At 41.9% G+C, this 15655-nt stretch overlaps 1 protein-coding gene across 1 annotated transcript in view; it reads left to right on the top strand.

Moving 5' to 3' along the window:
• fstl5 (follistatin-like 5) overlaps nt 1-13303 on the top strand; it is a 154501-nt gene extending 141198 nt beyond the window's left edge. The window contains exons 14-16 of the mRNA XM_083785343.1: nt 3450-3557; nt 5402-5526; nt 11016-13303. Of these exons, the coding sequence (XP_083641469.1) occupies nt 3450-3557; nt 5402-5526; nt 11016-11727 (945 nt within the window). The 3' untranslated portion in view covers nt 11728-13303. The remainder of the gene's footprint in view (nt 1-3449; nt 3558-5401; nt 5527-11015) is intronic.
• Nucleotides 13304-15655: the final 2352 nt, after the last annotated feature.

The following is a 15655-nucleotide window of genomic DNA, read 5'->3' as shown; positions in this document are numbered from 1 at the left end:
TGGGCAATCCATCTTTAAAGTAAAAATGCAAAGAATGGCAACGACTTTTGACATAGTGTGTTGAATACTGTATGTACACACCCTCAAACATTAGACCCATGATACTGTAGAGAAACCAATTTCTAGGCGCTTTCTGAGCTAAGGTTACAGCAGGACGTAGGAAAATGAAAATGTGTCTGATCGCGATCGATTGCTTTGCTCTTTCAGACCAAGTCCTGCCCTAGCTGTGCTGTTTGATTCTGTGGGTTGTACTTTAATGAGTCTTGAAAGTGGGATGGTCTTATACTGTATCTATCATTCTGTCTGTCTAAGGCTGAGACACTGTCTGACTTCCTGACATTGGCTAGTCAGGTTTCATATAAAGGTTTGACACAGCGTAATTTATTATCCAGAGGGAACTGAAAGTTTACAAGGCCAGAATGGGAATGAGTGTATAAATATATACATAGGCCTCTAGTTTGAAGGTAATAAACTGGCGCATTCAGGCAATAAAAAAACCCAGTGTCTCATGCAAGTGGGAGGTCTCCCATCAGGCACACGTTTGATTCATGACTTAGATATTACTGGCAAACAAAAAAAAAACCATTTATATTGTCAATTCAAAATGCAGTCAAAGCCAGATTTCTTGGGTTGCCCCTTTTCATCTTTTCATTTAGCCCTTATAACGCCAACTACCTGTTCCACTGCTGTGTACCAAGTGTGCCAAAAAACATTATCACTGGCCTAATTATTACTGTGTAAAGCCTCATTTAAAGCCTCACTTACATCAATTTTACTCAAATTTCATTCAGCGATCACATCATCATTGTTTTGACACAGGATGCTGCTATGAGCCAAATCTTGTCTTACACTTAAAATATTGACTTTTTGGGGCACGGTGGTGCAGGAGGTTGTGCTGCAGCCTCACAGCTAGAAGGTCCCGGGTTCGATTCCTGCCGGGGATGCTGGGGGCGTGTTCTCTCCTCCACGTCATCAGCACCCATACCTTAGGTGGGGTTGGCAAAAGGGCCTTTCCTTGTGGAGTTTGCATGTTCTCCCCGTGTCCCCTAGGGTATAGGTACCCTCACAAAAAAAATACCGTAATCATAAAGTCTCTATACTGCCACGCACGCACGCACGCATGCACGCGCGCGCGCACACACACACACACACACACACACACACACACACACACACACACACACACACACACACACAGCACAGCACAACATAGAAACACAAACCATCTGATTGCATGCATCAGCGGACTGTTTCTAGGGGTGTCTGAGATCCCTGCGAAGTGTCCCTGACACCATAGTGGATGTTTACCGCTTGGCAGAGCTCTCAAGGTCCCACTGGTGAGCATGCAGGCTGTTGTCACGGAGTCATTCACATGCTCGTTATTCCATCACCTGGAGGTTTAGGTTCATTGCGTTGTATTATCAACTGCTAATTAGTCACACGAACCTGCCTGGCAGCTTTACTGCTGCTTTGCCTTCTTCACTTCTTCTTCACTGCCAAGTTAGTTAGACCCGGGTTTTCAACCCTTTTCGTATCAAGGCCCATTTGAGACACGGACCACCAGTTGATGAGATTTAGCCTATCAGACCCAAAACGAAAGAATATTTTCTCGATTTTGTCCACAATTTCATGCTGTATTGATGTTGGTACCAAGTAGCATATAGGAGAGATAACAGGCAAACCTTGATCAAACATTAATCAATGTTTGATCAAACATTGATCAAAGAAACAATTATTCTACATACTTAAGTAGTAAGTACAGTACTTGAGTAAATGTACTTAGTACATGAGTGAATTCAGAACCAGAGTCACAGCTAGTTTCAATGCTACAACATGAATTCAGAACCATGGACAGAGTCACAGCTAGTCTCAATGCTACAACATGAATTCAGCACCATGGACAGAGAGAGTCACAGCTAGTCTCAATGATACAACATGAAGTCAGCACCATGGACAGAGTCACAGCTAGTCTCAATGCTACAACATGAATTCAGAACCATGGACAGAGTCACACCTAGTCTCAATGCTACAACATGAATTCAGCACCATGGACAGAGACACAGCTAGTCTCAATGCTACAACATGAATTCAGCACCATGGACAGAGAGAGTCACACCTAGTCTCAATGATACAACATGAAGTCAGCACCATGGACAGAGTCACAGCTAGTCTCAATGCTACAACATGAAGTCAGCACCATGGACAGAGACACAGCTAGTCTTAATGCTACAACATGAAGTCAGCACCATGGACAGAGTCACAGCTAGTCTCAATGCTACAACATGAATTCAGAACCATGGACAGAGTCACAGCTAGTCTCAATGCTACAACATGAAGTCAGCACCATGGACAGAGTCACAGCTAGTCTCAATGCTACAACATGAAGTCAGCACCATGGACAGAGTCACAGCTAGTCTTAATGCTACAACATGAAGTCAGCACCATGGACAGAGTCACAGCTAGTCTCAATGCTACAACATGAACTCAGCACCATGGACAGAGTCACAGCTAGTCTCAATGCTACAACATGAATTCAGAACCATGGACAGAGTCAAAGCTAGTCTCAATGCTACAACATGAAGTCAGCACCATGGACAGAGTCACAGCTGGTCTCATTTTCTGAATGCAACGAAGTGTAAATCCTGCCATTATAATGCCTTATGCCACCAAGGTCTGCCAAAATACATTAGTCGACACAATCAACTGTAGATTAAGTCGACTAAAAAAGTATATTTACTTAAGTACTGGACTTTAGTACAATTTAGAGGTTATTGCTTTTTGCTGGGGTATATCCAATTTGCAGTACTTTTACTTGTACTCCACTACATCTCAGCTCCAAATATTGTACTTTTACTCCAATACTTCAGTTTACTAGTTACACAAAATATTTTGATTATTACTAAACTTTCCACTTTCCACCACTGCCATTTGATTTGGTACCCGAGCAAACATGTCATTGTAGAAAATCATGCTTTCTGATTTAGGTATTCTGGACGGCGACAATCACCCTGAAAGGACACAATTGGCTCTAAATAAACAATCCCTCATTCACCAATAACGGCCCTTTGAGGCCGCTAACTTTCAGTGCATTCAGGTGGATGTAACGATGTGTCAGAAGGCCTTGTCACTCGTATACGTCACCTAATATTGTTCAGACGGGAGAATATCTGCTACCAGGTGATGAGGAATGGATACACATTGAAAGCAATTACCTTGCTGTGGAATAAAAAAAAGAGATTGTCTCTCTTATGTTAAACAGACGCACTTCTTTCTTGCCTGGTTGAAAGAAGTCTCTATCCTGTCAGCTTCAATCCATCTATCTGCAGGGAATCTGCAGTCTGAGCGGCGTTGCTACCTCACATAATGTCTTCAAAGCATCGGTGTGTGGATTATCGCCTCACAGTTTGGGTATACCTTTCTTTTTTTTTGTGCCTGCCTGTTTCCTCCAGACGGTCAGCACCGACCCGTATCCTGTGAAACTTCACTACGATAAATCCCATGACCAGGTGTGGCTCCTCAGCTGGGGAGACATGGAGAAGAACTTCCCTACTCTGCAGGTAACTCAGGAAATCACGTCTCATTTTGCCACTGGTTACATTGAAATGTCACACCGTCGCGTCGATATTTGCTGAGCCCGCTATAACCTCCAGTGTTAAAGGAGAATTCCGTACCAGCTGTTTTCTTACCTTAATCTGATGTTAATGTTAATCCATTTAGACCTGAGGACGCATCTGTGTATCTACAAGCTCATAGTTACAAGCTTGTAGATCTGCTATTTTTGGAAATGTTTCGTGAAATCTTTGAATATATAATCTTTCATATAGCCAACATTCTCAATTCTTGTGGGTTGGTTGGCCGAATACAGATTATTAGTGCTTTACATGAAAAGGTTTGAGCACCACTGATGTAGAAACATAATTTTTCAGAAAGCTGTCATGATTTAGAAGACATTTGTAGAATCTCGTCTCAGTCCTAAATGGGTTTGGAACGAGTGGTACTGTACAGGTGAAAAATGTCATAACTTCATCCCGAGCCCACTACAGCTCTGAGCATGCGCGCTGGGTTATTATGAAGGACAGATGTCTAAAAAAAGAGTTTTTCGAGGGATCAAAATTATCGAAACAACCGGATGGAGTTGTGAAATGTTTCACTTGTACCACTCGTTCTTAATAACATCAGATTAAGGTAAGAAAACATCTAGTCCGGAATTCTCCTTTTAAGTTAAAATATGTGTTTTATAGCTTTTATAGCTTTTAGCTTATAGCTTCACTGATATTAGTCTGGGGAACTCAAGTACAATGAATAAGCTTGGATGTGGAAGGTAGAGTAAACCTAGCAAAAACCAGTGCTAACCGCCCACTGCTTTGAAAACCACTCCGCCCCAAAGTCTTTGCAATGGTTCAGCAATGTTGTTATTATTATTTATCTTTTTCTAGAATTTTCTAGCCATCTGATCTCATTGGATTCTGATGCCACCAGATGTATCAATAGATCTCTGGTCATCTGGCTATATGAAACTACTGTATATTACACTAGTAATCATTGCTGTAGTGTTTGTTCAGTAACAGAGATCTCCCTGCCACTCCATCCCTTTAGTAAACCGAAAATACAACCAATTTTATCCAATCTGGAGAGAGAATGCATACAATTCAGGATAAACAAGTGGAATTGGAAATGATGAAATAAAAAATATAATTGGAAGTAGAACACTATACAATTGAAAGCAGTTATTACTTTTCTCTCCTCATTGGTGTGTTTGCATTTCATCCCAATGGAGACAATTAACAGTCACTGATGTGCGACTGTTGTGTTGCAAATACTTTTGGATTCGGATTCTGCAAACTAAAATGAAATTGGATGCAAATGGGGGTGGGGGGGATGTCTGCTTTTTGTGAGCTGAATTATTAGCATGTTCTGAGAGCCATCTTCAGCCCTGTCACTTCTAGTTCTATCAAATAATGTTGCCAAAGGTCAGCTGAATTGCTGCTTGCCATTTGAATGCACAGATTTACATTACACACGGCTAGCGGCAGTGTCAGTTTTCTTTATGCATTGTGGTGTAATCAAAGGCAACCCTGCTCACACACTCGGAACAAGCTGGTGCTCAGCCCCAGTACTTTACTTAAAGTATAGACAATCCTGGTCAAATATTGACTTTAAATGGGACATTCTGCATAATGAGGTACTTTGTACCTTTTTTATGCTGATACTTACGATTCTACTTTTACTCAAGTACAATTTTAATTTCCGGAATTTCCCGACTTTTACTTTTACTAACGGGGTATTTCTGCATGGCGGTATTGATACTTTTACATATAAGCTAAACATTTGAGTATTGTTTCTACCACTGGTCCTCTGTGTTGATATTTCCTGACTCAGTGTTTCTTCTGGCATGTACCAGGTGATCAACCAGGCTAGTGGTCGCGTATCCCACCACACTGTCCACACACAGCCAGTCGGCCGGCGATTTGACAGAGTCGACGACTTCTTCATCCCTGCATCCAGCCTCATCGTCAACCACATCAGGTACTGAATGGTGGATGTTCAAATGAGAAAGGGAGAGACACGTGCATGCTCGGGTGTGCGCATGTGCGTGCATCCTCGACTGCTCTCCGAGCTTCATGTCAACGTGTCCCACTCCCTGCACAAGACACCACCCCTATACTGTAGGCATATTCATGCTCCAGTTTTAGGTGATAAGGTGACCACCGAAAACTACAACATGACGTCATGCCGCGGTGGTATAAGCGCTTGACCGCTTACCCAAAAACATCTCTCTGTGTTTAATAACCGCCATTTCGGTAGTCACCTTATCCCTTAAAACTGGAGTATGAATAGGCCTTAACCCGAGCGGCACACTGCTGGGTCAAATGCAGAAAACTAATTTCCCCTCACGGAATAGTAAATACCCTTTTTAATGCACATTCTGCAATTCCCTGAAAATGGTTAATGATGGAGAATTCATTTTTTTCTGTCAAGCATAAAGGGGGGGTCGAAGCCTCAAATTTGTTAATCTAAAACCATTGACTTCCAGTCAAGCAATAGTACAAGTCAGCAAAAATAAGAATAAAGTTATTTCTCATTTTCCCCCAGTTTCTGCTTTTTCAGAGAAGTCTAATCAGTGGGTGGCAGCCTTCAGGGAGAGAATGCAGCTGATGGGTTCATTTTATTGCGATGCGGGAGGTTAATCACAACGGCTTTGTTGTAAATATAGTTTGCTGTTTGTTGTAACACATTTATTGTGAAAGTGGGGTCCGGGCAGGGACGCCCAGGGGTTCCAGGTCCCCGGCAAAAAGGAGGGAGTGTTTTAAACATTTCAGCCCTATTAAAATGTTTGTCACAACGTGTCATGTTATGATGAATTGAACATGGTGGACCCTATTGTAAACAAGTGTAATGCTGGTGTCGTCCACCGTTAACAGTCTTGTTGTGCTTGAAATGTACTGTAATTCTCCAAAACTGTTAATACATTCTTCAATCAATCAATCAATCAATCAGTCAGTCAGTCACAATGTGACATGTTGTGAGCCTGAAGATGAAAAATTAATTAATTAAAGAATGAGCATAAGATGAATAGTTTTTGTTCTACTGTAAGATGATGCGTATCAGATACTTATACTTTATGCAGAGTCTGTACATAAAGTTTTTACATTGGACGATATAGTGTAGCATTGCTTAAAAAAATAAAGAACATGCTGCATTACTATGTGGGTCTATACTCTATACAGTGTTATGCAAGACCCATACTGTTGGCACTAACGTGTTACAAAGTAACTGTAACAGCGTTATTTTTAACAGTAACTATTAGTACTAGTACTCTTTAAGCGGTGTACACTGCTCCAATGTGTGACTGAGTGTGTACGTCTGTATAGAGTACTGTTTGTAGCACAACCCATTGACCATTGTTGTAACACAATGGTCGGCGGTGGCTCAGGGGTAGAGTGGCCGGATGGTAACCGCAAGGTCGCCAGTTCGAACCCGGGCTCCCCCAGAGTTAGTGTCGAAGTGTCCTTGAGCAAGACACTGAACCCCTAATCGCTCCTGATGTGCTGGTTGGTGACTTGCATGGTTTCCGCCGCCGTCAGTGTGGGTGAATGTAATGCACAATCTCTGTAAAGTGTCTTGGATAAAGGCGCTATATAAATGCACTATTTACCTTTGCTGATTGGGTTCACTTTCGACACACACGCACACACGCACGCACGCACGCACACACACACACACACACACACACACATTTTATATTGTTCTGTAAATTCTTCCATTTGCACAAAAGCCATTTGGTATAGGCATTCTATCTATGCTGCTGAGACACCCAAGGCTTTGCCAATATGGGCTATAAAGCTGACAGAAGTGTTCTATTTCTGGCAGGCAGTCTACTTTAAAAATCTCATTTAGGTGAGATCTGCCAGTGGGAACAAATAACTCCTTTTATTCTATAGCTTCGCTTCATTGAATATACTGAAATGGATCCAGGCCAGGAATGATTCAAGAAGATTTGTATAGAAACTAGTTTGGTTAAATTACCACCCATCAACGGCACTTTTTGCAGAGTTGATTGTCTTTTGACGTCTTTTTATATTTTTATTGATTCCCAATGGTCTCGTTGATATGCAGCTATGTCTAGCAGCGTCCCCGTAGCTAGGCAACGCGTGGCTCTGCCTATAGGTGCCCTGACCACTATGATCAGCGTGCATAGACCATAGACTCCATAGACTCCTGTAATGACCGTGATCTTAACCCATTCTGACCTGAGATCAGATTCATACGAGGTTTCCGCCGGACACACACTGGTCTGATGAACCCATTCTGACCCGAGATCAGATTCTAAAAATGTCAGTCGTTCTTTGATTTTTCAAAAATGGCAGACCTACAAGCTCGTATCGCGCCACTCGGTGGCGCGATATGAGCTTGTAGATCTGCTATTTTTAAATAGCTAAAGCATAACATGATGCTGACACCAAAATGGGTGCCCGGTCAGAATGGGTTAAAACAGATTCAGATTGATGTGTTTGAACATAACACGATTTCTAAATCGTCGCTACCTCACCGGTTACAATACTAAAGGTCATTACACACTGGCGAATTAGCGACGCGATGCGAATAAGCGATCTGAAAATGCTAAATATTGCATGTTGCAGTTCGCCTGCGAATCTCTGCAAAATACGACACCAGAGCGAACAAATAAAAGCGAAAACGGACGCATTTTCGCACATTCGCACATTCGCCACTGATGTGGAAGCTTGCATGGACTTCAATTGTTTTTTTTTAAATGCGAATTATTCGCACGAATATATCGCGTCGCCAATTCGCCAGTGTGTAATGACCTTAACGCTTCTGATGACGTTTAAAATGAAGGGGGGGGGGGGGGGATTTTCCTTCCTGTTTTTTCGGAAAGTGGATTTTGGGGTCTTCAAAAATAAAAGGCCCCGCTGTATCCGGCAGCAGATAATAAGGGCCTTTCTCGGCCCCACCCCTCTCCAATTGTTTGTATTGTGTTTAGTTTCCAAGACGGCCGCAGCACCAGGAGGGGGTGGGGCGGAGGTGAGCGGGTGGGGTTGACATATGCCCTTACTGGGCTGCATTCACACATTCAAGACATGTCTTGTGTCTGTGTCTGTGTTTAATGGCCGCTCCAATGCATTTCCAATGGAAGCCCATATGGTTTGACCAAACATTTTGTTTGATGGGGGGAGGGGGGCAGAACACATCCATCAAAGCTGTGTTCAGACACAAGGCAAGTGTCTTGAATGCAGCTCAGTAAGGGCATATGTCGACCCTGCCCGCTCACCTCCGCCCAACCCCCTCCTGGTGCTGCGGCCGTCTTGGAAACTAAACACAATATAAACAGTTGGAGAGGGGTGGGGCCGAGAAAGGCTGCAGGGTTGCAGCGCTGGAGTCAATTGTGTCAATGAGTTATGTAAAACCCTAGTCCACACTGCAGAGACACAGGTTCAATCCCTGGCAGCGGTGCCTCGAGCTTGGCCAGTTGCTCCAACAAACACGATAAATGCAATTGCAAAGCACTATCCTTTTTCATACACTATATAGGGACTCCTGCTGATTGGACTGCCGTGAGGGTATCTGAGGGAAGATGACACTGTCTCCTGGAAACTCCTCACTGCAGTGCTGGAAAATAGTACTCAATTGTTTTTTACTTAAATGAAAGTATCAATACTGCAATATAGAACTACTCCGTTACAAGTAAAAGTCTGGTAATCAAATTTAGTATGAAAGTATTGGTGTCAAAATGCACTTAAAGTGAAAATAGCAGATCTACAAGCAGATACATTTTCAGAATGTATAGTATAGGGCTGAAGTGGGTAATGCATGTTTTGTAATATTAATGAAAATCTATTTTTTTTTCAAATAAATGTAGTGGAGTAAAGTACAACAAATACTTAAGTAAATGTACATACTGTAGTTACTTACCACTACTGCTGTTAAGATGGTTTGATTGATTGAAATATTTATTAACAGTTTGCAGAATTACAGTACATTTCAAGCACAAACTCAATACAAAGACTGTTAACTGTGAGTGGACGACCCAATTAAGCATTTCACTTGTTTACAAGAGGGTCCACCATGTTCAATTCATCAAAACATTTAGAGACGTACAAATAGACACTTCTATATAGTTAAATAACAGAACAGGAATTCATCATAAAGGTAGCAAAAACATCTCTCTCTCCTCTCTATGAGCCAGCCTCTCCCAACAGCCCGAGATGGGATCAATGGCTCCCTACACGTACTATACAATGTTTACAAAACAACCATTTACGGGCCAACATGAAGAGACAGCAGGGACCATCAGCATAAAGAAAAGATAATTTGGTCTCCAAATTGACACTGTCGATCGGCAGGCATTCACTTTTAAAATAGCGGATCCCCCCCCCCGGCCCCTCGAATATTCACCCCCTCGTCTGGAACATTCAAAGGCAATGTGACTTTAATTGCCCAATAAGACCCGAGGCCTTCTACAGTAAATTTGTTCTCAAAACTTTTCTTGACAATGGACCCCCAAATTGATGTTTGGCTGCGGGCTGCGGACCAGAATGTTGAAAATAGCAGACAATTTACAAATTAGGCATTTAGCAGACTTAATCCAGAGCGATTTACAGTAAGAATAGAAAAATAGTCATCATGAATCATACGAACAAGGTCGCAGAAAGATACAAACTGACGTGCTGCGAGCTTGTATATCATCTATTTTTGAGAACCAGAGTTGTAAACCACTGTTCTAAATGTGTTTTCTGATAAACCTACATTGCTATATATATATATATATATATATATATATATATATATATATATATATAATATATATATATATATATATAATGACAGATATTCCTGTGTTGAATGCATTGCCACACACTTTAGGGTTTTCTAATGAGCTGTGTTTTCTTGATCGATTACATGCTAAAAGCACTGCTTTGGGACCAGAGCCATAGATGTTGAATTGATTGTTGAACTAATTACTTCGCAGCATTCAGACTTTCTCTGAAAGAAACTGCATTCTGCAAATAGCTAAATCTCACAGCACGTGTGAAGTCAGTTTAGCCTTCAAAGCACCGTATTACGCTGCAGACATTTGGTGTAAATATCCATCAATAAGGGCAATGCCTCGTACACTGTCAGCTAAATCCCTCAAATATAAACTAATGTCACTGGATTCTAAAGGGCTTTGAAAATGAATACTGTTCAATTATGGTTGTGCCGATCCGATCACGTGACCGCGGAAACCAGAGCCGATCACGGCATTTTATTTTCTTCAAATGATCGGATTGGGAGCAAAAAACGTCATCGGGACATCTCTAGTATCAATATTATATCCATGTCATGATATTAAACTGGCTATTGTCTGTGATTTTGGATATTGTAGGCTACCAATGTGATATGGCATAAGTGTATAAATATCAGATGGGGAAAAATCGGTATCGGATCAGGAGCGAAAGAAACGTGAGCGGGACATCCCTAATTCTAACATTCTTGTTCCTTTCGTTCTCACACAGATTCGGGATGGTAGTCCATCGCAATGAGCCCGCTCTCCACAAAATCAACCTGGAGACGACGTCGTACGTGAAGAACATCAGCCTGCGAGAGTACAACTGCGTGCCCAAGTCCATGGCCTACACCCACCTGGGCGGCTACTACTTTGTCAACTGCAGACCCGACCCAGCAGGGGGCGCCGCCGCCACACAGCCCCAGCTCATAGTGGACGCCGTGACAGACACCGTGATCGGCCGCAACGGCGACGTCACCGGCGCCCCGCACACGTCCCCGGACGGACACTACCTGGTCACGGTGGACGACCGCGACGGCGTGATGCGCATCCAGACGGTGTCGCCGCGCGGCGAGGTCGGCGCGCCGTTCGACATCCACACCAACCTGCACCTGTCCGAGCTGGCCTTCCAGCGCTCCTTCACCCAGCTGCACCAGTACAACGTGTTCGGCAGCTCCTCGCGCCAGACGGACGCACTCTTCGTGGAGCTGAGCACCGGCAATGTCAAGATGATCAAGAGCCTCAAGGAGGCGTTGCCACCGTCCGACTGGCCGTGGGGCTCCGGGAGGCGCGCCATGGCCTCCAGCGGGCTGTTCGGACAGTTCCTGATGACGCCGTCCCGCGAGTCCCTCTTCATCCTGGACGGTCGGCTCAACAAGCTGAACTGTGAGATCACCGACGTGCTCAGGGGAAACGTGGTGGTGTGGGTCGGAGAGTCCTAGGTCGCGGTCACAGCCGCCTCTCAAGACCCTTACGATCTTTTTTCTTATAAAAAAAGGTACTGCTGCACTGAATTTCGTTGCAGGCTTTTAATTTCGGGGGTTGTAACAACATGGCAGCGATTCTATAAACCAAATTGTTTGTTATTCCATTGAACGAGGGACCATCATTCCAAACAGAAGGGAACAATTTTTAATTAGCTTTATTTTTTTTTACCTGTAGGGTTCGGCTTTTAGTCGACATAAAATGTACTTCAAGTAGGACTGGGAATCAGACATATGATATATGTAAGTACCATGATAATTGTTGGTATTATCCGTGTCCATTAAAGAGGTCAAAATATATGAAAAGGCTTCACAATTATTTCTATAAGAGTTACATAATTTGATGATGACCATTTAGATTTAATAAATTAAATAAACAATGGTCCTTTTATCTAGAAGTGTATTCAAATCTGAAATACAGAAACCAGTATAATTTATCAGTGATACCTAGTCCTACTTACCACTAAATAGTTTTGGTCATTATGTGCTGTAATTAATAATAATGCAAATTGAATGATATACGATTTGCATTTTTAAACCGGTTTCTTGCAAACTCTGCATCAGCGAGTCTTTGTGAAATACTGCAAAATTATAATCTATAACACAGGAAAACAGAACCACTATCCTTCGTTCATCAAGTTTCCCCATTCCTCCTGGTTCCCGTGCCTTCAAGGAAAACACCCTCCATCTGAGGAATTAGCAGAACTATATTCCCGGTGAGACTGCAGAGTACATCGATCTCTTCCCTCAACCCTCCTTGAGCGGTGAGAGACGTTCCACACAAATCTATCCATCTCTCATCTTTGCGTTTTGTCAACACTGCAGCCTCTGACGTCTAATTAGACCAAGCCCTCGCTGTGACCTAATGTCCCCTTTGAAGTGCAGACGGAGAGATTTATCACGATTGTGCACGCTTGCAACCTTTGATCTGAAACTATAACTATTGTCCAAGATTGTTGAATGTCAGAGGGATTTCTGTGATCCAACAAGATGCTCAAATCAATTCCCATGTCAGTTTAATTTATAAAATCCATTATATACTTGTATACAGTATGTCCCTTGGTAACATATGCTAGGGAAACTTGAGAGTGATGAAAACTCTGTTAGATAAATTCCAATATGCCTGGACCAAAAGTACAAGCAGCTAGAATGTACTGCTCACCTCTAACCAGTCGGTTCTGTTTGACAATGATGTGTAATGCAGAGTTATCTCACTAGTGGGCTTAGTGACACACTTTGAGAATGAGCTTTGAACACTGGGAAATGCTGACTCGGTTTCTTTCTTGAATGCAACAATACACGACTCACAGAATGAGCAGAATGTGTTGTACATGATAGCTTGCAGACACACCACCAAACCTTTTTATCCCAATCCTATAGCCGGACACGTTCTATGCACCACAGCAATCTGAGACCAACACCACAAGGAATTGTTTTTATTTCAATCCATCTCTAATTTAATATGGACTTTTTGATGTTGTTATTTATTATATACAGACTACAGATCTAAGTTGTGTGTGTGTGTGTGTGTGTGTGTGTGTGTGTGTGTGTGTGTGTGTGTGTGTGTGTGTGTGTGTGTGTGTGTGTGTTTTCTTTTAGTTTTCTTCTGATTTTTTTCCCTGCCCTGTTGTTTTGTCAGGAGCCACTTATTTTTCATCCTGCCAATGACCTTTGCCCCTTTCCTCTTGTGTTGTGTGCTAATTAAATTACTGTCAACATTATCTGTTATTCTATAACAGTTCTGTTCATTTCCCCTGACTATTACTCGCTATTACCAGTGGTGGAGAAAGTACTAGGTATATATACATTTAAAAAAATACAAGTAAAAGTATCACTAGTCTGCAATGTAGAAGTACTCTGTTACAAGTAAAGGTCCTGAATTCAAAATGTACGTGAGTAAAAGTACAAAGGTATTGGTATAAAAATGTACTAGAAGCACCAAAAGTAGAAAGTACTCAAATATTTGGAAAATGGCCAAAATCTATAGGCTACAGGGCTGAAGTCGTTAATGTATGTTTTGTAATAATAATTAAAATCTATAAAGTAACTAGTAACTAAAGGTTTCAAATTAATGTAGTGGCGTAGAGGTACACTATTTGGATCTAAGATCTAGTGGAGCAAAACAAAGTATTGGAAATTGAAAATACTCAATTAAAGTAAAAAATACCTCAAAATTGTGCTTAAGTAAATGTACTTACTTGCTTTTTATATGATTACTTTCCACCACTGGTAATTACTTAGAGATTACTAAATTACTTACTAGCTACTAATCTGTAAGCAATGGAAAACCACACCATGGTCGGTCATCCTTTTTTCTTTTTTTAATCTTGTACCGAGCACATTGTGATGTCATCACCCTGCACTGCATCCTGTATGTCTTCATGTGAGTGTTATTTACGTATAGAGCAGAACAAACACGCCTGTCGTTTTACCTTAACAATAAAACCTATACCATCAGTCTGGCCAATCTCTGCTTCTTCTTTGTATAGTGTTTGGTCGACTAGAACTATGAAGAAGAATGTTCGTCGACTACCTTTTTTCACTGACAAAAAACAAACAAAATGAAAACTAAGCTATGATGAATAAGACTATCAATCCATCCATCTTCAACCGCTTATCCGTAGTCGGGTCCCGGGGGCAAAAGCTCCAGACTTCCCTCTCCAGAGCAACATTATAGTCAACTTCCTTTTGGGGGCTCGTTCCAAGGCCAGTGAGTGAGTCGATGTCATCTGTCCATCTCATCCTTGGTGTGCCCGGGGGTCTCCTCCCAGTGGGACGTGCCTCACGGACCTCCCTAGGGAGACGCTCAAAGTCAAAAAATCACTTTCACCAAGAAACTTCATTCACACTCTTTATAATTCAGCTTACTGTGGAGACACATGCTGGAACTTTTTACTTTTAAATGTTTTGTAGTTTCTGAATTATTTAACTTAAACGCCCAATGCATTCTCAATGGCAAAAGCACAAACTTTGGCATGCTACTACTAGTCCTACATACTTACACCTAGAAACCCATTTCAAACCTATTTAGGTTCATAAGGAGAAGAGACTGGAGCAGCATGGACATTTAGAGCCTTTTATTAGGTGCTAAGTATACAAAGACTAACGTTTCGCCCTTGCGGTGTTCAGCAGAGTCATAGGGTGGCAGCATTTGGGCATGTCTTAAATACAGGCTGGGCTATCAATGAAACAATGACAAGATGCCATGATACATGTAATAACCAGTTACTTAGCAGTCTAAACAGTTAAGAGGGTAGCTATGGAAAAAACGCTGTTGAACAGTAAAATTAATAAAGTAAAACAGTGATTCAACCATAAAAAAGCCATCAAAGTTAAAAATATTTAGGAACTAGAACTGCACTCTGTCGAGTGCTGCGTGCATACTTGCTTGTTGCACACTAGTAGGCCATAAATGGCAGGTGCGCAAGCAGAGCGCGCAAGTACTTTCGACCGCTACAAACTGTCAAATCTCAGTAATGACTAATTGTGCCTGATACGGCAGTGGTGCCAGATTACATACATGTATATACATAGGAGCATTACCTTTAATCCTCTCAACACTAAAACATATCGTCATTACGTCACCATCGAAAACCAATTACACTCTGGCATTGGGTCCTTTAATCCACATATTTATTACGTAATCATTGAGAGCTAGTTATACATATACTATGTATATGTATATGTAATTTGTAAGTTGATTAGCTGTATACTGTGGTTACTTTGCGCCGTATGCACCGTCCCAGCCGTCCCGCCATTTTTTTTTTCAAAGTAGGCTAGAATGGGGTTGCTAGGTGTAATGTAGGACTAGTAGCATGCCAAAGTTTGTGCTATTGCCATAGAGAATGCATTTGGCGTTTAAGTTAAATAACTCAAAAACTATAAA

Source organism: Protomyctophum parallelum (genome assembly GCF_964188405.1).
Source record: "Protomyctophum parallelum genome assembly, chromosome: 16".
Classification (NCBI taxonomy): domain Eukaryota; kingdom Metazoa; phylum Chordata; class Actinopteri; order Myctophiformes; family Myctophidae; genus Protomyctophum; species Protomyctophum parallelum.
Note: the sequence above shows the minus strand (reverse complement) of the source record. Positions and strands in the feature narration are given on the sequence as shown.